This window comes from Lasiosphaeria miniovina, assembly GCF_030549165.1.
Source record: "Lasiosphaeria miniovina strain SMH2392-1A chromosome Unknown B0T26scaffold_1, whole genome shotgun sequence".
NCBI classification, from domain to species: domain Eukaryota; kingdom Fungi; phylum Ascomycota; class Sordariomycetes; order Sordariales; family Lasiosphaeriaceae; genus Lasiosphaeria; species Lasiosphaeria miniovina.
Genome location: NW_026848220.1, coordinates 7,675,532 through 7,698,009, shown reverse-complemented (window position 1 = coordinate 7,698,009; position 22,478 = coordinate 7,675,532). Strand labels below are relative to the sequence as shown.

Below are 22,478 nucleotides of genomic sequence, written 5' to 3'. Positions count from 1 at the left end.
GATTTATTGCACCAAATGTTTCCTCGACATTTCGAGAGGAGAAGCTGCAGAATCAAATTTTCCGGGGGCAAAGCAATCAGGCCTTCCAGACTGCATTTGAGTTCTATTGCCAAGCCAAGAACTAGGTAGGAAGGCGCTACAGCATCTTAAAAGCCGAGAAGCGGCAGGTGGAGGAAGCATTGCTACTTCCTTTGCTTCTATGAGACGACGAAGAAGGTAAGATCGAGGGGAGACGATGAAGAAGGCAAGATCGAGGGGAGCTTCGTTGCGCTGCTGGGGCCTTCCAAAAGCAGTTAACTTGGGTCAACCACATTGGAGTTGAGGTTCAGAGCTACCCGTCACAACAAAACCCCGCACCCTCTTTTATCTCCAAAACAGATTGGAAAAGATGTAAATTTCGGCTAAAACTAGAATGCTCAACATTGTACCACCGCTTCACCGCTACTACTGTTTATGGGCCGGGGTTGCAAGACCTCTTCAGCAAGATAAAACGTGGCCTTTCCGAACGACCTATTCTGCTACAACGATTAAACAAATGGCGAACGTAACGTGGCGCTGGCAGCGCTCGATCAAGCAAACCGTGCGTCTGACCGCCATCTAAGCAAGGCTAAGGTAGTCAACGTGTCATAGCAGCTATCAAATGTCACCCTACACCACGTATATACAAAGCTCTCGGCGGGACGAGCCGTAGCTCCATTCCGAAGGTTCAACGGCGTATGCGAGGAAGCGTGCAGGCTGAGGTTAAGACGCAGCTAAAATCTTCCTTGCCGAGCACCATAATACCACGGAATTCCGAGGAAAGTTCAAGGGGATCGAAGATCGACTTGCACATCCATCATTGAACAAAACCTTCAACCGTTGACAGCCGCGTCCTCGGCCAAGCCGAGCTGCCGAGCCTACCCTTTTATCTCTTGACAACCTGTCGGCAGCCACGGCGATGCGAATCCTCCTCTCCAGGGGGCTGGCCAGCTCTCTCCTGCTGCTGGCCAGCGCAGCCGCCGCCACGACACTACCCATCACGGACACGGCCATGGCAGCCCCCATCACAGACACGGCCATGGCAGTCCTCCTCGCAGGCGACGGGGTGGACCTTGCGCTAGCAGCCGCGCCCATGTGGCTGTTCAGCGAGGCGCTCAGGCAAGTGCCATGCTACCCGACGCACGCGACAGACGCGGACGGGCAGCAAACACCGTCGGCGGCGCTGTGCAGCTACCCCAAGACGGGGTGCAACTGCCGCAACCCGGGGGTGCTGCGCAACCACGCCGGGCCGCCGTTTCCCATCTACTATTCGGTGCGCCGGTGCGATCTGGCCGAGGTGCGCGTCGCGTACAACATCTTCTTCGAGAAGGACGGCTGCTCGCCCGACGTTCTAGGCGGCCACCGCTACGACTGGGAGCGCGTCATCGTCGTCTGGCAGCGCGCCGGTGGCAACGCGACTGCTGTCGCCGCGAAGAACAGAGACAAGTGGGCGCCCGCCCGCCTGCTGCTCGGCCAGCACGCCGGCTACGAGAGCGTCGCCTGGGGGAGCATTGAGAATACCTTCCACAAGGCCGACGCTGGCAGGCCGCGTGGCGGGCCCAACGGGCGGACTGGCCGCGAACACGCCAAGGTGTATGTCAGCTGGTCCAAGCACGCTACCTACCACACGCGCCGCACCGGCTGGATCGACCCGCTGTCGCAGCTGACGTGGAACGCGTATCGCGGTGAGGACTGGTGGTATTTTCCCGAGAAGGGTGAGTGTTGATCCCTGTGTCCTCCCGCACCCCGGGGAGAGGAAAGACGCGGGAAATTTGCTGACGCACTGGTTTAGGCGACTATCTGCAAGCCGACGCATCGACGCCGCTTGGTGCCACCATTGCCGGCTTCGACTGGGGCCATGCCGATAGCTTCCCGGCTCGGGTGCACGAGAAGTTGTGCAAGGTATAGTGAAGTGAGGGGTGGTTGTTGTTGAGGTGCAGCTTGTGGTTGGGGGGGAGCTCGGATTTGTCGGTGTTTGAGGCGAGAGAGTCCCGTGATGTCGACTCGTCTTGTGGGGTTCGGAAGTTTTCGTTCTTTATTGTAGACTTTGCTGTAGAGCACGGAAGAGCTGGGTGCCGATAACTAGCCACCTGCTTCCGTTAGAAGTGGAGTTTTGATTATATCGGCCAGATTATCGTTGTACCTGAGTTCCAATAAAGTGTTCGTCTTTGTGTTTCACTAGGAGTCCCTTCGTCATCTGTGTAACTAATCCTCGACTAGCTCCAACTCATAAAGCCTGCCATCCATGTTAGGTCCAAACTTCATCCAGTATCTTCTCGATCACTCGTATAGGATGACCTGAGCTTGTGAGTCGCATGCGAGGCCGCTGAGTAAGGTAATCAAAGTTGTGAAGGGCCTGAGCTTGTCGTCAACCTAAGCTCGCAGGGGGTCTTTCAGCCGCATCAGGCTTGGCTAGTGTCTGTGATAATCGATGGCAAGTTGATCAAGCCCAAGGGAACGAGTATCTTTATTACCGCGTCAGCAAAATCAACGGGTTTGGGATGGCGAGGCTCTGAGGCTGAGTCTTCAAGGCGGTACTCTGGAAAGGCTTGAGAGAGGAAGGACAAAGAGAATCCCACAGGCCTCGAAGCTTTGTTGCGCCGCACCTTTGGCACAACAACACCATTTAAGTTCTTTGTGTCCGGTGAGGGCCAAGGTCGAGATGAAGTCTAGCCCACCTAAAATCTTTCGCAATCACGGCCGCGGTCACCGCTTGATATCGATTTTGAACCGGAATATCGCGTGGAAGATCGGAAATCGCGAACACTAGGCTGAAAGCGTGCTGGGGCTCTCGCCTCGTGTTTGTATCTCTTGCGGCGTCGGATGGTGGTGTTTCGTGAATGTTGGGAATATTTCACTGCGAGAGTAGGGAACGTGGCGGCGGTCGATGTTTAGATCGGGGGATGTTTAGATCGGGGCTGGGGTATCGATGCGAGGTGGATACGTCCTGGGTAGAACAAAATTGGCAGTGCGTCGGCGGACGTATTTTCAGACAGCAAGAAAGCAGAGAGAGGCGCGCCTGCGGATGAGCCCCGCCATAGTGCCGATGTCGGTCAAAGTCCCTGTTGGGCCAGTGAAAAAAAGGCTAGTGAAAAAAAGGCCGATAGGCGAGGTCAACTTTGCAAGACGGGTGGGAAACCGCAGGTACGGCTACATCAGTTCTGGGCCACAGACTTGCACAAACACAAGACAAAATCAGCACTGTATTCTACATACGCAAGTATCAGTATTTCATTGTACAAATATCAAATGGGGCATCTATCTTAGCCTTATTATGCAGTTTCTATCATTAGCAAATGGTCATCGCCTTTCAGCCCCGCTACCCAAATATTTACTAACTAGCAAAAGAGGGAAGACGCGTTACCGAATCACCTAACTATTCGGGTTCATAGCAAGAAGATCTGGTGGACGAGGCCACTGTTCAAGGGCCATCGGTCCGCTGAAGAACACAAGGACGTCATGCCTGGTCCCTATCGTAATTACAGTAGCGCCTTCTAGGCCTGTAGGCTCCATGAGCTGCTCGGTGTAGTTCATCCGATGCCTCAACGGTTAACGGGGCCTTGCTACCAGAATTCAGCTTTCTAGCGAGACTACTGTTGGAATCACCAGGTACCGGTACTGGAAACAACAGGGCATGCTGCACGCCGAAAGCTGGTGGTTCAAGTGATGGTCATTGTTGTCTATGTCTATCTAGAAGAAAGAGGTGGCCGTAGGCCACTTATATGGAATCTGGGACCCCTACGCCTCCACCGCCGCCTGTGTGGCTGATGAATGCGCTGCTACAGCCACCTCTATGTGGCTGGAATGCGCGTTGTTCCAACAACTACTTCCCCACCGACAGCAGGACTAAACACAGTCAACACCAAGCAGAACAGACTTCATCGTATTTCGACCTTGATACATTTGTCGCTCAGTCAGATCAACAAAATGAGACCACAAACTCATCAGGTGCGACTACGAAGTCATCGCACCCCTTCGGCAATAGAGAGCCTGCTTCCGAGATCAAGCTAATCATTGCATCGTTTCTTCCCGACAAAGATTCTCGAATCGCCATGGCGTGCGTGCCAAGCGGGTGGCAAGCGGCTGTCGAGCGGATCAATTTCAGTGAAATCATAATTAAATCCAATGAGGAATAATTTGACGATATTCGCGACGAGGACGGCGAAGATATTCGCGACGATCCCGACGTGTTGGAATGACAAGGTCATTCGCAATAGTCACTATAGTAACCGTAGCGTAAGGTTGGGGGGTGGTGGTGGTATTTTATCTATGTTGTACACGAACTAAGGTAACAGGGTGCTGGTGGTTTTGGGGAAGTGGGCTGTCCTCGGTCACGTGCTAGGGCGGATGACCCGTACGCCCAGACTAAGCCCCAGGCCCGTTAGGTTCAGTTAGCCAGACATTTTCAGACGCGCTCAAGTGAGACTGCTGCACTTACTCGGACTCTGGGACAGAAAACCCATGTGGAATGAAATAACTGCTCCAGACCAGAAGAAGAAAGCTAACTCTAGCTGAAGGTGTAGTACCATACCCCACCCCCCAACGGATCACTCTAGCAGCGGATCACCTTTTTACACCAAAACACCAAATATTTAAACAACCACAACGTAGTCAATTGTGAAGATATTCACAAGAAGAGAATTGAAATAGTTAGGTAATTGCATGTAGTTTAATTTTGATGTGGACTTTTTAGCAGGGTGGGCGACGAATATTCGTTCGCTTAGTCAGCCTGCCACAAGTGCAGACAGCAACCAAAAACAGCCACGAATATTCGTCTGCTTACCTAATCTGCCATCACAGCCAACAAATATTTGGCTGCCCAACCCAACCTAACCACCACAAATTCTACCAAATCCTTCCAATTCACATCAGGAAAGATGTCTTTCATCTCTGAGGATTCTTCAATATCCAGAGATACGGGCCGAATTCTGAGCCCAATCACAGAGCACACACGACCACCCCAAGACGAAGAACCGGCACGAAAAGGCAAAAACCGCATGTATTATTGCAAATATTGCCCATCATGGAGTGCTCAAAACACATCGAACTTCCGGCAACACATTCAATCCAAGCATGGTATTGCAATTATCAGCTAATCGAGGAAAGCCGACGATTCCAGCCATACAGCACTGCAATCTCTATATGAGAAAGCAATGGTGATCAATCAGTCCTTTGAGTTTGATGCTCAAATCTTGAAACGAGCGTTAAATAAAGAGGTTATCACACAGGCGATTATTTCGCTTATTGTTGTTGAGAATCTTTCTTTCCGGATCGTCGAAAGCCCCTATTTTCACACCCTTTGCAAAGCTCTTAATCCAACGGCATCAAACGAGATCCTTTCATCACATTCGACTATCAGAGAGCATATCAGAAAATCCTGGCTTTTCAATAAGGATCTTATTCGGAAGAAACTTTAATCATCCCGCTCAACAATCCACCTCTCCCTCGATGTTTGGACTTCTCCAAACCAGAAACTGTTCCTTGCAGTTTGTGCTCATTTTGTGGATTTCGAATCAGAAACCCTTCAAAAAGCACTTATCGGCCTTCCATCTATCCAGTCACATCATGCAGCAACACAATACGAAGCCCTCATCTGTATTCTTAAGGATTACAATATCTGTTCAAAAGCTGGGGCAATTATTAGCGATAACGCTTCTACCAACGACAGTCTTTGCAAAATTCTCGAAGCAACCTTCAGCGAAATGGCAATCCCTTGGTTATCATCAGATAATCGAATCCGATGTAATGGGCATATTATCAATCTTGCTGTCCAGACATTTCTATTTCAAGCAGTCGATGAACACAACAAAGGGGCAGATGAGGAGGCTCAGATCTCTGATGATCTAAACCCTCTAATTAAACTCCATAATATTGTCCGCCATATCCGAGGGTCTCCTGCTCGAATCCGCCAATTTACTCAGCTTGCTGGTCGAATGATCCCTTCAGATAATTCAACACGATGGAACAGTTGGTATTTAATGGTTCAAGTTGCTATTGAGCATGAGGGTTCAATTTATTTATATACCAAGTCCTGGTATGAATATCTTCAGAAGGATTTTCTTTTTCCGGAAGAATGGGAATATCTTCGAGCGATATCGACTTTCTTACATCCGTTTTATCGAGCAACAAAGGCTACAGAGGGAGATCAAGCGACAATTGACCGAGTTCTATTCACAATGGACATCCTTAATCAGCATTTCAAGAAAAGCCTTTCAACACATCAGTCAAACAGTCTTCTGTCTTCTCGGATCGAAAACAGCTGGGCTATATTCGACAAATATTATTTAAAGACAGAGGACTCTCCATATTACGCAGCAGCAGTAATTTTCCATTCATCACGGCGAACCTTATATCTCAAACAAAACTGGGATAAGAAATGGATACGGCCAGCAATCAACTCTGTCAGAGATCTCTGGGAAAGGCATAAAGATCACTCAGCAAACGCCTCTCCAACACTGCCATCAATGCAGGTTGATGATCTTGATGAATTCGACATCCTTGCTCAAAACCTTGATGTTCTTCCACGACAACAAATAAAGGATGAATTCGAAGATTATACCTCAGAAGCTGCAATTTCGATCCAAACTTCAGCATTATCCTGGTGGCTGAATACACAACAACAACAACGCTGGCCAAGGCTATCTCAACTGGCAATCAACATTTTATCCATTCCGGCAATGAGTGCTGAGCCAGAGCGAGTGTTTTCTGGGTCTCGTCGTACAATCTCTTGGGAAAGAATGCAACTAGGTGAAGATACTATTGAGTTTCTTGAGTGTTTGAAGCATTGGATGAAGTCAGGGCTTGTAAATAGTGGCTTGGAGGAGATGGATCTTGATGACTAAGTGGATTTGGTGGGCTTGGCGAATATTGAAATGATTACTAAGCAGATTTTACGAATATTCGTTGATGTGTCAGCAAATATTGACGAATATGCGATATTTGATTTGTCAGCGAACGAATATATCGCCGCCCACCCTGCTTTTTAGCGCCCAGGCCCTACTTCTTCCGCTGCATTGCTACGAATGAACTCGAAATTGACTCCAAATTAGCTTCCTTGTATTCTTTCCCCCCTACCTTTGAGTATGAATAACTTCTTGTACAACCACGATGTCTCAATATACTGAAGATACTATGGTCAATACGTTCCTAGACGTCACGGACAACAAGCTTTCTATTCGTCAATCGGCTTACAAGCATGTAGTTCCCTATACAACGCTCAACAGGCGGCTCAACGGCGTCCCTACCAGAGAAGAGGTTCTACAGGAACAACGGAGGCTCACAGAGCCTCAAAAAAAGCGACTAATTGAGTGGATCGTCAACCAGGAAAGACTGGGCTTTGCACCGAGCTACTTAACAACAGCTAGTATAGCTACAAAGCTCTGTCAGCTTGCAGGGGAACTAGACCCTGTAGGAAAGAACTGGATTTCCAGCTTTAAAGCCCGAAATCCCGACATTCAAGTCAAAGAAGGCAAGAGAATGAAAGCCGCTCGTTTTAACGGGTTCACTCCCAAAGCCATCAACTGGTATTTTGATACCAGGGAGAAAGAATACGACTGAATCAGGCCGGAGCTCACCTTCAATGTAAGAGAGGGCAGGTACGCCTGATCAAGGTAGTCACAATGAAGACAACAGAAGGTGAGCAAAGACTGGTATTGGCGTAAGACTTCAACCTGGCCCTCGCAAAGGAAAGGTGGAGGGCCATTGTTTATATACATGCTCAGGGGCTCGGTCCCGGATGTGCTTGTGACACAAGGCGCCCGATATGGGCTTAGTGGCTCATGCCAGCCGGCAGTAATCTAGCCCGTTGGTGCCAGACGGTCAACGCGTGTAAGGGAGCGCGCGTTGACAGGTGGTTGGCGAGGTGAGTGTCCTTTTCCTTACATTCAACGTCGATAAGGCCGGCAATATAGCGGGCTTCAGTAAAAATATAACATATATTATATGACATCTATTACTCATACTATACAGGGCTTGATTCATTAGTCCTAGGGACCTCAGAGACGAAGAAAGCATACCTAAAAAGCGGCAAAGGTCGTGGTTGGTCCTGTGAGAACCCGTCCACCAAACTGGCCCTGAAGCAGCCAGAGCCGCCCAGAACCCACGGGCCTATCAGAAGCCTCCTCGAGGCCCCACCTACCCCACTGATAGATGCAAACTTATTCGCGAGCACGCGACGCGTTGTCGGACTTTTCCTTCTTTCCCTCCTCAGTTTAGAATCTTCGTCGATAGCACCCAATGGACTGAGTTCACCTCAATGCCTTGCCCTGGTCGTGACAGGTCCACCATAATCGAATGCATCAGTGCCGGGGGTCTTGACCTTGATCCAGGCACTATTTTTAAAGGAAAGGACCTTCAAACATTCTGGTTTGAATAGGAGATGCAGAAGATTTACAATTAGCGCTTTGTTACTACAAAAAAGGGGTGGACTAATAACAAAATAGCAATCTCCTGGCTTGAGGATATTTTTATTCCACAACTGATAGGCTCCTGAACTCGCATATGAGGCTAGCCTCATTATTCTTGTGTAAGGAAATGACACCCCAAACACCAGCCGCGCGCACAGGGTGCGCGCTCACCACCTGTTACCAACTGGCCAGAACACTGCCAGTTGGCACAAGCCATTACGCCACGCCATGGCGCCCCGGGCCTGAGCCCCTGAGCATGTATATAAACGTGGCCCTCGCCCACCTTCCTTTGCGAGGGCCAGGTTGAAGTCTCATGTGAGGACCCGTCCACCAAACTGGCCCTGAAGCAGCCAGAGCCGCCCAGAACCCACGGGCCTATCAGAAGCCTCCTCGAGGCCCCACCTACCCCACTGATAGATGCAAACTTATTCGCGAGCACGCGACGCGTTGTCGGACTTTTCCTTCTTTCCCTCCTCAGTTTAGAATCTTCGTCGATAGCACCCAATGGACTGAGTTCACCTCAATGCCTTGCCCTGGTCGTGACATCTCACACCAATACTACTCGTTGCTCGCCCACCTTCTTACCTGCATTGTGACCACCTTGATCCGGCGTACCTGCCTTCTCTTACATCTTGATAGCCACGGCAGCCACACAGCTGTAAGAGATAAGTCTCTTGCACCCTTTGGTCTAGCTATCTCACAATATATATATATATATATATATATATATAGGACGACTTCATGACGATATGCGGCATGAACAACATATATCTCTACTTCCTACCGGCCCACACCTCTCACGGCTTACAGCCTCTCGACAACAGGCCTTTAACTCTGTTAAAGCCCTCTATAGACGTGAGCTGGCTAAGTTGGCTAGTCTGACCGATGCAGCACCTATTGACAAGATCAACTTCATTCGTTGCTATAAGGTAGCCAGAGAGGAAGCATTGATAGAAAGAACCATCAAATCGTTACTTAGGACCACTGGAAACTAGTCTGTCAATAGGCAAAAGGCCCTGAACCACCCAGAGATTCAGCAAGACAGAGCGAGGACCCCTAATATACCGAGTACATGGCGTCAAATCCCGGATTTTAGCAAAGAAAGTAGTCCCCGGACTAGATGAAAGTTCCAGAAGGCTGCTAATGCCGTTGAGAAGCTTCAGACCGAATTAGTTCTCAAGCAGAACCGCATTGAAGCCCTTGAGGCTGAATTGGAACGCCTGAGGCCAAAGAAACGAAGGAAAATTCCGAACCCAAATAAGCGGTTCATGGGCCTCGGTACTATATTATTAGGTAGTGAGGTTCCTGTAGAGCCCCAGGTTGAGCCTTAAGCAGAGCCGGAACCTGAAGAGATTGAAGATGAAGATGAAGACGAAGATGACAACCATGACGAGATTCCGGCTGCGCAAAGGACCCCATCTGGCCGTGAAACACGCAAGCCAGGTCGCTAAAATAATTGAGCATTGAACTAGGTATATCTTGCTGTATTTTCGTTGCAAATAGCTTCAAAATTGACTATGCAGTCGTTGTTCAAAGTTGTAGTGTTTTGGTGCAAAAAGGTGATCCGCTGCTGGGGTGATCCGTTGGGGGGTGGGGTATGGTAGGTCTGCTGTTGGAATACGCCCGCGTGACAGTATACCCCGTAGTGCCTACCTACCGAAATCAATACCGTATCATTTGGGTGTGGACAAAGGAAGGGTCACCCTCACCATTACACTATCACCTTCCTAGTGCAAGGTTCAGAAGGCAATGTTCTAGTCTCCCAAGGCGACGATAACATTCAGCCCTCACTTAAAGAGGGGCAATCTGCTGGGCATGATACTGTAATGGTACGCTGTTACGCCAGCAGGCAAAATTAAGACCTGTTACCTGGCACTCTGGGCAACAGCAAAGCTATATGGACAGAACCCCCACCACAGATCAGATACTCCACTCCTTCTGCCAACCCATTTCTTTCAAGGTCGCAACATCATCAAGCCCTAGCCCAAATTCTCTCAGAGACAGACTTGATCTTTCGATCTTGGTACCAACCAATCTTTAGGGATCGGTCGCATCAATACTTCTCGTCAATAACTTCTCGTCAACAAATTCAATCAACTGGTCGCACCTGTCCACTTCGACAATGAACCGTTTACCGAGCGAGGTCAAGCATATGGTTGTGCAAAACATCCCCGACCGCGACTCCAAACAAGCTTTGGCGTGTGTGTCGCGCGAGTGGCAGGTTGTTGTCGAGCGTTTCACGTTTGAGGATCTCCAGGTCTTTTCCAACCAAGAGTACGATGAACAGTCAGAAGCAGAGAATCCGTCCGTGGACGAGCCGATCAACTCATGGGAGATGTTCAAGCAATGCTTTTCCGGGGGAAACGAGTATCGACGCGTCTATCTACGTCATCTTGTTTATCGAATCGTCCTTGCGCCGTACGCGTCTTCTGAAAACGACAAGGAGCCAGAATCAAGGCTGGTGAGGAGGCGCAACGACGTTCGCGCAACCCATGCGGTGCATAAGCTGCTCCGCTTCCTCTCTGAGTGGTCTCCGAACTTGAAGAGTCGCCTTACCCTGAAAATGTTTGCCGAGTCCCCTTCCGACCGTCAACACTGGGGGCCTGACAACAACAACACTCCAGAACGTACCCATGATGTGACCACCCCGAGGCCGAGGCGCGGGCTGTGGTACCCGGACGAATATGTCTATCCGGGCCACAGGCGGTGGATAAACTCTCAATTGAGCATCTTGGACCACATACCTGCCGATAGCGACCCTTCCGATAGCGACCTCAACGCCGATGGGCGGCCCTTGAGTTCAGTTCCCCTCATCAGTACACTCCACATTGGCCCTTACAATGGCCCAAAGGGTCGTAGGTTTGATCCTTCTCGGCAAGTCTGGCTCACGAGCCTGATGCCCGAGTTGGAGACGACAGAGTGGAGTGGCGACCACTACGGCAACCCTGGCATATGCTCGCATATCCACGACGACATTACAAAGGCCATTGAAAAGTACAGCCTACCGCCCACGCTCAAGCATCTCGAGTTTCATTTCGACCACGATAGGCTTCCCGATCCTAGAGTGCTCGTCATCCCTCGCGAGTTTGTGCCACCTTCCGAGGCGAGTAGCCCCCTCTGTCGGGCTATTAGCTAGATCGGCCGGGCGAGTAATCTTCGCGAATTTCGATATTTCGGGCTCGCCGACCGCTCGATATTTCTTCCGGCAGTACAAGAGAGCCAGGTAATTGATGACGGGGGCCTCCCGGCCGCTCTTCCCGACAAAGCAGAAGAAGAACCCTTCTGGAAAGAGCTTGAACGACTCGACGTGTACTTTGAAACCACGTCCCCGACCGGAATGCGTTACTTCCAGTTCAACACTGTGCCACGCTCGGTCGCCCCCATCTATTACCGCGGCCCGCTCAACAACCGGCCCATCTACGCTGCGCAAAGCAGGGAAGACTTCCTCGCGGTGGCAGCCGAAGTCGCCACCACGGCCCGCACCCTGCCACGTGACTGGACTCCCCTCGCTCGCACGCCGGGCCCGAGGAGCTGCAGCGCTCCGTCGGGCGCCCAATCCCGCACGACTACTAGGAGGCCATCTTGATCCAACCGAGGTGGTCCCAGATGAGCTTCTGGGGCAGCAGACTCCCCGACGACGTCGTCGTTGTCCCATTCCTGCAGGCCTTCGTGCAGGCCATCACGCGCATGCCCAAGATCCGAAGCGCCTGCCTGCACACTCTCATCCCAGGGCCACAGCGCCCGCCCCACAGAGTCCTGTGGGGCGTCACGTTCGACGTCCCCGGCAGCCCATGCAGCCTGAACCACCTCCTGGCAGAAGACTGCCAGGCCGAAGAGGACGCCAGAACCTTGATACCTTCAGCACTGGCAGCTGGCGACCCACCCCCGAGCTGCGCGCCATGTGTCTTGCGGCCAGCTGGCTGCGGTTTGGGATGGACGCCGAGCTGGTGTTCTTGCCGGAGAATCGGCGGCCAAAATCGGCGGCCAAAATCGGCGGACCTTTCTGGCTGAAGACGCCCGGTTCCGACCCGATCAGCCAGTGTGGAGATCGGCGATGTTAGATTCGAGGCATACTATATGGCGTAGTGGTCTAGGTTGCGATTGTGTCTAGGTTGCGATTGTGGCTGCGGAGATGGGTAGGCGTGGTTGTCGTTAAGCAGATCTTTTAAGATGTCGTCTCCCCTAAGGCTTAGCCGAAGGGTTTGTTTGTCTGTGTTAATCCGGGTCATGACTACGGGTTGGGTCTGATTGGTTGAGACACCAAGTCTAGGGCTACCGAGAATATCTATATAGGATGTAGGCATATTTCGCAGCCGAGGAGGAAGTGAAAGCTGCGAGTGGGAACGAATTAAAGGAATACCAACTCCTATTTCATGAGGCACATTTACCTTTTCTGTCCTAAAATGATACTTGAAAGTTTGATTTATTTTGATAGTAGACACGCTCAAAATAGCTACTCGTCAAGGTTACAAAGCACCCTGGCCAAGTCGCAATACGGGGCTTACCCCTTGGTCAGGCCCTTTTGTATCAAACGCACAAGCATATCCCTAAGCCTCCCACGTCACACTTGAATCCAACAATCCTTGCTGGAAACTATGTTTCGCCAACAGCCTCTACACGGTTATTTGTGCCAGGTTTGTGCTTGTCTCCAGAGAAACAGTGTTGGTTTCCGGTGTGGCATGCTGGGCAAAGGCCAGGCAGCGTTCGTCAAATTAACCGGAACCCTAACCCTACATATTACAACACCACCTCGAGTTATTGTTATTACAAGTTACATTGGCACCTCGAGTTACAAGTTACATTGGGGTGCGCTAGGACTTGGCACTAAAAATAAAGTTCTGGAGCAGTTTAACGCATGCCCTTAACGTGCCGTCGATAAACGAATACGCACCGATACGGGGTACGGGTACGGGGGATCTACGTCACATTATTAATCAATTGTCGTGCTAGATGTTTCCAATTCAATTCCAACCTTGGTTGAACAACCAGATGACACCTTTCCCCATCTCACCCAGTCACATAGCTGTCAGTCCCATTCGCCCGTGTCCTGTCGCATCACCAGCACAAGGGTTCCCCAACTTTCGACAGCATGGCTTCCGACGAGATTGTCTTGTTCGACATCCCGTCCAAGGCGCCGGTCGAGTCGTGGTCGCTGAACCCGTGGAAGAGTGAGAGAATGTCACTACTCCCATCAAATCAGACTACTAATGACCACAGCACGCCTCCTTCTCAACTATAAGGGCCTGCACTACAGGACCGAATGGGTAATCTTCCTGCCCACCTCCCTCCCTCACTGCTCGCAACCTGACACCCGTGAAAAACACAGCTCAACTACCCTCAAGTCAAGCCTCGGCTCGAGGGCCAGTAAGTTCTCCTCGCCCTCTCTTCACTCCCAGCACTGACCAACCCACGCGAAAAGCGTCGCGCCCCACGCCCCAGGGACACACATCGCGCCCTACACGATCCCGACGATCCGCCTGCCCGACGGCACGTACATCGCCGACAGCCGCGCCATCGCCGACACCATCAGCGTGCTGCACCCGTCGCCACCGCTGCAGATCGACTCGCCGCAGCTCGAGTGGCTCATGGCCAACTACGGCCGCCTCATGACCCCGTTCCGCGGCGTCTACCTGCCGCTGGTGCCGCGGCGCCTGCTCGCCGACGAGAGTGTCGCGTACTGGTACGAGTCCAAGGCGCGCGTCGCCGGCAAGTCCGTTGCCGACGTTGAGCGCGACGAGGGCGGGGATGTGGCGTTCGCTGCCGTCGAGCCTTCTATGAAGGAGGCCACGGCTATGCTCAAGGAGAACCCGGCCGGGCCGTTCTTTGGCGGCGAGCAGGTCGGCTATGTCGATTTCTTCTGGGCCGCGTTCTTGCTGTTCGTCCGCCGCATTGGCGAGGATGTCTGGGAGAAACTGCTCGCGTGCTGCGGTGGCGACGGACGCGTCCATGCGGAGCTGCTCGAGGCTGTCAAGCCTTGGTCGGAGCGCAGTACCTACTAGCCTCGTCGCGTAATATGGGGTTGGCTGGTAGACGGTGGCCGATCATTGTGAGGTTTGAACTAGAGGTGCTTACGATCGGTGCGCAAACTCCTCCATGAGTTTCGGATTGTTAAGAAGGATGGAAACTACGTCAATACGAAAAATTCGTGGGCTTCAGTGAGGCAATGAGTTTGAGTAAATGCGCGAGGTACATGAATGTTGGTTTGCTTAATGTTTCCCTCTGTCTGCAAGGGCAAGGACAATGGCTCGCCCGTTTCCCCGAAGCCCAACCTCCTCCCACTCACCGGCATGCTTGGCCGCCTGTACGCCCTGCGAGACGACTACCAGAATCTGGCCTCGGCCGAGTACACGCAGACCAAGAGGTTCTGCGAGGACCTCGACGAGGGCAAGTACTCTCTGCCGCTGATCCACACGCTCCACATGCTGCCCGAGCACGAGTCCCTCGTCTTGCGCAACTGCTCACCCAGAGACGTGTCGGTGGCAAGTCAACGCCAGAGCACAAGCACATGGTGCTAGGCTTCTTCAAGAATGCTGGGAGTCTTGATTACATGCTCGAGGCCATCCGCAGGCTGCAGCGAGAGGTGGACCGTGAGCTGGAGCTGGTGGAGAGGGAAACGGGCGTCGAGGACACGGAGCTGAGTATTGTTATTGACATGATGACGTTGTAACTTTCCTTGGTGCTTAGTCTAGCGATGGGGACTTCAACTTCCGTCGTAGCGAAATGCTTATGCTTGTTTCATTTTATTTTCCCTCCCCTCTTGACGTGATTACCTAGGTAGCAGTATTCTTGAGTTTTGTTATGCGGTTCAGGAAGTGTCATCCCAGAGACTGAGCACGGGTAAGACAGCCCCGAGTCCATTTTCACGTAGCGGCATGTAGTCGTGGGGGAAACTATCTTACATTAGGCCCAAGTAATAATGCTACAAGGGACACTTCCCGGGGATTAGAATATAATTACAAAACGATGTACACCCGCCCCACTTCCGCTCTCTCGGTTACGCTCCACCGTGTTATCACCGCCCACGCGTATTCTCCGCCCTCAAACCACCCAAACCTGCCACCTCAACTTCTCTAACCCGGGTGACCCAGCGGCATGTGGTCATCCAGCCACAATTCTATGCCTTCCGGATCAGTCACCGTCACCCCTGGGGCCGGCCCTATTGCCAGCGGACCAGCATGCCGCATCGTGACCCAGCGGCACCTGGGCAGCAAACCGCGGTACACGGGGTTCCTGGTCTGCATGTTGGCCCAGGTATCCAGGTGGCCCGTGTCGTCGATGAAAGCCTGCCTCGAGCACGTGTTCGACGTAAAGCGGATCGGCGACCACCTGCGGGCCTCGGGTGGGCTGAGCCAGTCTCCCCAAGATGCCCGAACAAGCTGGTATCTCTGCCTCTCGGCCTCGGGGTTGGCCTCGTCGTCGCTGACGTCACTATCAGACTCCCACTCGGACGAGCTGCCGTCGTCGTCGTCGTCGTCGTCGTCGTCGTCGTCGTCGTCGTCGTCGTCGTCGTCGTCGTCGTCGTTGTCGTCGTCGTCGTCTGAGCTTTCCGTGGTCATGGTGGCGGCAAAGTTGTGCAGCTCTACGAGGCTGAGTGGTTGGAATCCGCCCGTCTCTGGCAGATACCAGTACACGACGCCGTTTGACCCCACCGTGTACACAAGCTCTGCCGGTGAAATGCCGCGGATTGGGATCTGGCGGATGAACTCCAGGCCTGGCTGGAGAGCTGCGGCGCTGCTCTCGCCTTGTTGGCTTGCGTCTTCCTGGGGCTCGGGCTCTGCTTGAGGGTGCTGGTTGCTGGCTGGGACGTTCGGATACTGCTCGCGGAACTCGCGGAGCTCCTCAGGCGACAACAAGGCAACCGTGTCGAAATTGGGGCAGTACAGCCACACTTGGCCGTCAGTGCTGACGGCGTAGTGGAGGCGGTCAACTCCCCTGTAGGTGTTGGCGGTGGGAGGAATGCGGTATGTCTCCGTGATCTGCACATTGGTGCTGCTGTCGGAGGAAGGGCTGCGCGGGATTGGGGCGGGAGTGGCGGTCACCTGGGCGGGATTGTTGTCACGAGCGACGAGATGTGCGTACGCGGGGTTTTGTCGCAGGAAATAGTCCACATGCTCCTCGCTGAGAACGGCTGACCGGTGTGCGGTCGGACTGTAGTAGTGCACCCTGCCCTGGCTGTCGATGGCGTAGAAGCAGCCGAAGCGGGGGCATGGGATCTCTGCGAACACGCGCATTGTTTCTTTTCTCAGTGCGCACTCGCACTGTTCAGGTTGCGATTGGGTTTATTGCTGGACTTTTCTTCTGCCAGGTGACGGTTTGGTTTGCTGGACGTTTTTCACGGACGACAATGTTGGTCGAGTCACTGGATAGGAGTGTTCGGGTGATGAATATTTGCAGTTTTAAAAAAAGATATGTGGGAAACGGAAAAGTTCAGTCACCTATGGTAGCTATCTGTGCCCTCCATTAGGTAAGTCCTTATCGGAAGCCAGAGATCAGATGGCTGTCGAGCCAGGACAGACCTTTTGTAGGCCCATGTAACCTCCGTCCCAACAAGTCTCGTCGTTATTAGCGCCATGTCGGTTCTTTTCTTCTCCGTCAGCGCATCCGGGCCAGGGCATGCCAGGACAGGACAGGACAGGACAGGACAGGACAGCCAGTTATCTCCCTCCCGAGGTATTATGAAAGAGGGATCTCTCTCTTCCGCCTTCTAAAAACCTACTCCATCTTTAGAGACCGAAGAATTCAAATCTGAATCAGGGGTCTCCCCATCATACGCAGGGTCGGCAGACGACATGTTGACGCACTGAGCCAGTACAAAATTTAGAGGTAGACGGTAGACAGTGGCCCTCGGGTATCAGACCAATAAGTAGGAGCTAATTATTGGTAACGCCGGCAGTACTAACACACACGCCTGTTCATTGCAGGTAACTATGCTACGGTGGCACGGAGGTCTTAAGGCTGCACAAGGCTTCTTGAAGGTCCTAGCAATGAGGAAAGATTCACTGGGCAAGATCAAAGGACTGATATGCGGGCGTGGGACGAGGCAAGTGGACCCGCACCCACATTGAGATCCCCAGTCCAACCTGTTAGAATAACATACTGGAATGACGCGCTGATCCAAGGAATGCGGCTCCGCATTCCTGGCCACGGCAACGTCTGTGGAGGAGCGGGCCTGACAGATGCATATATATTGGCCTACGCCCACCTGTTCAGATAGATAAAAAGACAGACACAAACGAATCCATCACTTGAACCACCACCTTACGGCGCGCAGCGCGCCATGCTGTTTCCAGTACCGGTACCCTGGTGATTCCTACACAACCATCCATCATCCCTCCACCCGCATATATTCCGCCGTGGCATACATCGACATACTTCTTCTAAGCAATACAGCTACCATGCCCCACCCCCCAACGGATCACCGTAGCAGTGGATGACCATTTTACACCAAAACACTACATATTTGAACAACAACAGCGCACTCAATTGTGAAGCTATTTATAAGCCAAATATAAGAAAATGTGGCTAGTTGGCTGTTTAATCCATGTATTGTGCTAGCACACGAAGTGCACGACAAGATATTGTCAGTCTTGCAGGCAACTCTTCTTCTTCAGCCTCTTCTTCAGCGTCGGTTTGTGGAATGAAAATATCCTCAAGCCAGCTAATCGCTATTCGGTTGTCAGTCCAGCCCTTTTCTGTCGTAACGAAGCGCCAGTTGCAGATTTTCTGCATTTCCTCTTCAAACCACCATGTTTGAAGGTCTTTTCCTTTAAAAATGATGCCCGGGTCGAGTACGAGGCCCCCGGCACTGATGCATTCGATGATGGTGGACTAGCCTCGACCTTGGTCGCTTTTAGGTAGGCTTTCTTCGTCTCTGATGTCCCTAGGACTAATAAATCAAGCCCTATATAGTATAAGTAATAGATAATATAACTAGGTAGGAAATAAGTAGATGGTGTATTACTGTTGGAATGACAAGGTCATTCGTGCTAGTCACTACAGTAGCCGCTGCGAAAGGGTGGGGTAGTTGTGTTGCTCGCATTCTTCTATGTCAACCAAAAGGATCACGAAGTACGGGGACACGAAGGCGCTCAGCTCAGGGTGCCCCGCGGTCACGTGTTACGCCACGTGTTGGGGGATGTGACCCGTGCGCTGACCTGATCCCCCACTGTTTTGCCTGTTAAACCAATCACAGCCCTGAATTTGCATAAGCTTGATTAACCCTGATTGATCCGCATAACCCTACAATTACATCGTCGCAGTCAGCCCCAAGATATAGACTAAGCCAGAAACAACGGATTAGGAAAAGGAAATTGGGATGTATTAACTCTAAAATAAAAAATTCCAGGTTGTTGCCTAGTGCGCGCAGCCCGGAAGAGCTACCGACTTGAACGGCATGTACGAAACTAGTGTAAGTGCTGAAGAAAAAAGGCGGGTTTGGTATGGGGGAAAAAAGAAATCAAGCCATGCATAGGAAGTGGTTGGGACATGCATTGCGTCGCGACGACATGATGCCCTTCCTCTCGCAAAGCCCAGTAAAGCCCCATGAGCACGCATCTAAACCGAGCAGCCGGGCTCCTCTCGGAAAAGACCCCACGAATAATATCGCTCAAAACCACGTGAGCCAACCCCAAACCATCTACTCGGCCTCGGCCTCGGCCTCGACAACAGGCTCGACAAAATTGTCCTCCTCGCCGTCGTCTTTCTCCAACGGCGCCCACGACCTGGCCGCGTTGGTACCCACGAGCCGTGGCCGCACGTCTTTGCGCACCCTGACAGCGAACCGCGCGCAAGCTATGCGCTGCCTCGCCGGCCACATGCCGACAACAGGCAGATCGTCGTCGACAGACGCAAAGTCGGCGTAGTAGCGCCCCAGCTGGATGAGGCGCAACTGCTTGAGGTGTGGGAAGGGAAAGGGCCAAGCTGACGGCGCAGCCGAGTCCGAGGTCGAGTCGTCGTCGTCGTCGTCTTCGCTGCTGATCTCGTTACCACCGCCACCGCTGCCACCAGCAATGCCCCGGCGGCGTCGCGCAGCAGCAGCAGCAGCAGCAGCATCCCATGCGGCGTCCAGCACGCCCCTGCCCTCAAAACGGCAGCGCGTGAGATCCTCGAGCGCGTCGAGGATGGCCAGGCGCTTGCACTCGTGGACGGCGAAGCGGTCGGCGTCGTAGACGCGGCGGCGGGGCTTGCCTTGCGCGGGGCGGCCGTGCACGATGCAGCCCGGGGGCGTGTACGCGCAGTCGTCGGGCTGGAACAGCTCGACGCGCAGCTCCTGCACGCCAGGCAGGTTGCGGCGCAGCACGTCGAGCACGCTCTCGTACAGGCTCGACATGGAGCGCATGCTGCCGAAGATGTGCGTCGCCTCGCAGCGCTGGTTGGTCAGGGTGAGCTTGACGAGGCGGATGCGCTCGGCCACGCTGAACGGCACGCGCGACATGTCGGCGCGCCACTGTTCAGCACGCCGCCGCATGGCCATCTCGCCGTCGGAAATCCCGTGGCCCATGTACAAACCCGGGTTGCACTTGGCGGCGAGTTCCGGCGTGCACGTGATACGCCGTGTGGTAGGGTTGGTGCGCAGGAGGTGTTGGTTTCTGTCTCTCTGCACGATTATGTTGACGCGCCTCGGGTGCAGATCGAGAGCACGAGCAAATCGCTCAGCGGATCGAAGGGGAAGGTGTCGGGCCTGGGCAGCCCGAACCGCGCGATGGCGAAGGCCCGGGTCGCACGATCGACGGCGTACCACGGGTTGTTGGCGAACTCGGGCGGGTCGGACCGCACCACGATGGCTGGGTCGGCGCCCAGGTTGTGGTAGTACCCCGGCACGAGGTAGTGCAACGGCAGACGAAGCTAGATGAAGTGGAACATCCACATCTCGGCCTGCAGGTGGTGCGGAGGGACATCCTCCAGTATGACCTTGTGCTGGAGCTCGGTTGGTAGTTTACGGAAGCGTCTGAAGCGGGGACGCTTGGCCTGCTCCTGGCTACTAGTATCGCTACTAGTAGTCTCCGTCTCGCCCTCTGACTCCTGGCTACTGATCTCGCCCTCTGCCTCCTGGACTCTAGCCTCGCTAGCAGCACGCTCCGCGGTAGACCCGAAGACGTGGGGGCCGATGACCTCGGGTGACGCCTGGAAGCAGCGAACGAAATTCTTGGCCTCCAGCAGCCCGTTCATCCTGAAATGGGGAATTAGATACGTTAGAACTTCAAGCCGAGTTTTTTATCGAGGGGAAACTTGACAGATCGGAGCGAAAACTAGGGCTATTCGGTAATATTTACCAGTTGCGAGTGGCAGAAATTTCTACGGTCGCGGTTTCGTCCTCGTGCCCCGACATCGGTGGAGTAGTGATGATAATAATGTGAGAGACTTTACGACTGTAGGATGAACGCAAGGAATGAAGGATAGTTAGAGGAAGATCTAGGAGCCTAGAAAAAGGAATAGGAAGGAAATGCGCTTTCTTCAGTTCTTGGGGGTAATGATGAGGAAGGGAACCGAGCACGAAAATAAATGAGGTTTTAGACCGGGAGCTTCTCTGGAAAGAACTTTCTAGACGAGGTCACTGACGAGGTGTTCAGGATTAAAAAAGGGAATGCCTAGTCGGCCTGTAGGAAAATGAACTCATGCCCCTGGAAGTGGACGATAGCAAGCTGTGCGGGCAGAGAAGCAGGAACAATCGGCTACACGGCCCTGCTTGACAGCTTGAGTGGGGCGGCGTTATTGTCTTCCTATTGTTATCTATGGCACTGTTCTTCCACAAGATTCTCTCGCGCAATTTTCCGTTCACCCCAGGAACCTTTGTTAATCTAGAGTTCTAGTGAGCTAGATCGTCGATGTTACGGTAGTGGTGTAAATAGTGGCGTGCAGATTCTTCCTGGAAAGCCGAGGTAGAAATGGCACGCTTGGAGGCCGGGAGAATCCCGCCTGGGTGTAATTAATGGAATGTATTGCTCTGAACATGTTGGATTTTACTCTTGTACTGGCCGTGGGATGTTCATAAAAACATCAGGACATGGCGTGGGATGTTCATAAAAATATCAGGACATGGCGTGGGATGTTCATAAAAATATCAGGACATGGCGTGGGTTTCATTCTAGTCTTGTCAGTTTGATTTCCTCCTCAGATTTTCAGCCGGGATTCCGGATGCTGGCAGTGAAATCCTCTGGCCAGTGAAACGGGAAAACGAAAAGGAGAGAAAAATCCGGAATGAAAACGGAAGAAACTGCGACAAGAAATGAAATTCACCACTTCATGTCACTTTCACACAGCGCTGCCAACAACTCAAATAAAGTCAACTCAAATAACTCAAATCAAATCAAATAGCCAACTCAAACAAGCCATTTTTGAACCAAATTCAATTCAAATCGACTGGTTATTTGTAGTTGGGCTTAACTCAAATATTTCCATCGCTTGGGCCCTTTTTGGGCCCAGTTTTCCTTGCATTCCTAGGCTTAGGGCAGCATTTGGCCATGGCCAACCTGGTAAGATCTGGGGACCTGGTAAGATCTGGGGCTTCCTGGCCCAGGGAAAAATTCGACTGGACTGACCTGGTTTTCTGTAATGCCATCGACCTGCGTTGCAAAGCTATAACTATCGCCAAGTCAACAAGCTTCTTTTCCTGCCTCCCTACTGCGAACTCGCTGCTTCCTCGCCTCCAATATAAACCTGGTAGTTGGCTCACAAGGAACGCTGGCCTCGATTGTCAAGGATGGCTTTGGACCTGTTGTCAATGCAAGCGATGTGATCTGAGTGTGAGAGGGCCTTCAGCCAAGCCAAGCTTGTCATTGGCACGCAACGACATTCCTTGAGCGACGATACCATCAACATCCTCATGTGTCTGAAGAGCTGGGGCTTGTTTTGAGGGCGTTGGCTGGATTCAGCGCTCTTTTCTGGTCCAGGGAGTCAATTCCTAGCCAAATTTGGCCAGATTTTCGTGTTTTTTGGTGGTGCGGCAAGTTCCGTCAAGTAAGGTCAAATAAAGCCAACTCGACTCAAATAGAGCCTCAACCCAGCTCAAATATAGTATTTTGAACTCTATTCAACTCAAATATAGCTTTATATTAG

At 52.3% G+C, this 22,478-nt stretch overlaps 5 protein-coding genes across 5 annotated transcripts; 3 read left to right on the top strand and 2 right to left on the bottom strand.

The window, feature by feature from the left end:
• Positions 1 to 937: 937 nt before the first annotated feature.
• B0T26DRAFT_747031 (uncharacterized protein) lies at positions 938 to 3,685 on the top strand (the record flags this gene model as incomplete). The annotated part of the gene is made up of 3 exons (XM_060444786.1): positions 938 to 1,733; positions 1,811 to 1,920; positions 3,596 to 3,685. 3 exons carry the CDS (start codon positions 938 to 940, stop codon positions 3,683 to 3,685), a joined length of 996 nt encoding a protein of 331 aa, XP_060304093.1.
• Positions 3,686 to 10,545: 6,860 nt separating this feature from the next.
• On the top strand, positions 10,546 to 12,484 carry B0T26DRAFT_747030 (uncharacterized protein; the record flags this gene model as incomplete). Its single annotated transcript, XM_060444785.1, has 4 exons — positions 10,546 to 11,530; positions 11,633 to 11,886; positions 11,997 to 12,193; positions 12,286 to 12,484. 4 exons carry the CDS (start codon positions 10,546 to 10,548, stop codon positions 12,482 to 12,484), a joined length of 1,635 nt encoding a protein of 544 aa, XP_060304092.1.
• Positions 12,485 to 13,512: 1,028 nt separating this feature from the next.
• Positions 13,513 to 14,422, top strand: B0T26DRAFT_737610 (thioredoxin-like protein; the record flags this gene model as incomplete). Its single annotated transcript, XM_060443475.1, has 4 exons — positions 13,513 to 13,591; positions 13,641 to 13,687; positions 13,750 to 13,787; positions 13,843 to 14,422. 4 exons carry the CDS (start codon positions 13,513 to 13,515, stop codon positions 14,420 to 14,422), a joined length of 744 nt encoding a protein of 247 aa, XP_060304091.1.
• Positions 14,423 to 15,488: 1,066 nt separating this feature from the next.
• On the bottom strand, positions 15,489 to 17,214 carry B0T26DRAFT_798845 (uncharacterized protein; the record flags this gene model as incomplete). The annotated part of the gene is made up of 4 exons (XM_060446957.1): positions 15,489 to 16,659; positions 16,715 to 16,782; positions 16,940 to 16,959; positions 17,140 to 17,214. The coding sequence occupies 4 exons, from the start codon at positions 17,212 to 17,214 to the stop codon at positions 15,494 to 15,496; spliced, it is 1,329 nt and encodes a 442-aa protein (XP_060304090.1). The 3' UTR covers positions 15,489 to 15,493.
• Positions 17,215 to 19,059: 1,845 nt separating this feature from the next.
• B0T26DRAFT_747027 (uncharacterized protein) lies at positions 19,060 to 19,896 on the bottom strand (the record flags this gene model as incomplete). Its single annotated transcript, XM_060444784.1, has 1 exon — positions 19,060 to 19,896. One exon carries the CDS (start codon positions 19,894 to 19,896, stop codon positions 19,060 to 19,062), a length of 837 nt encoding a protein of 278 aa, XP_060304089.1.
• Positions 19,897 to 22,478: the final 2,582 nt, after the last annotated feature.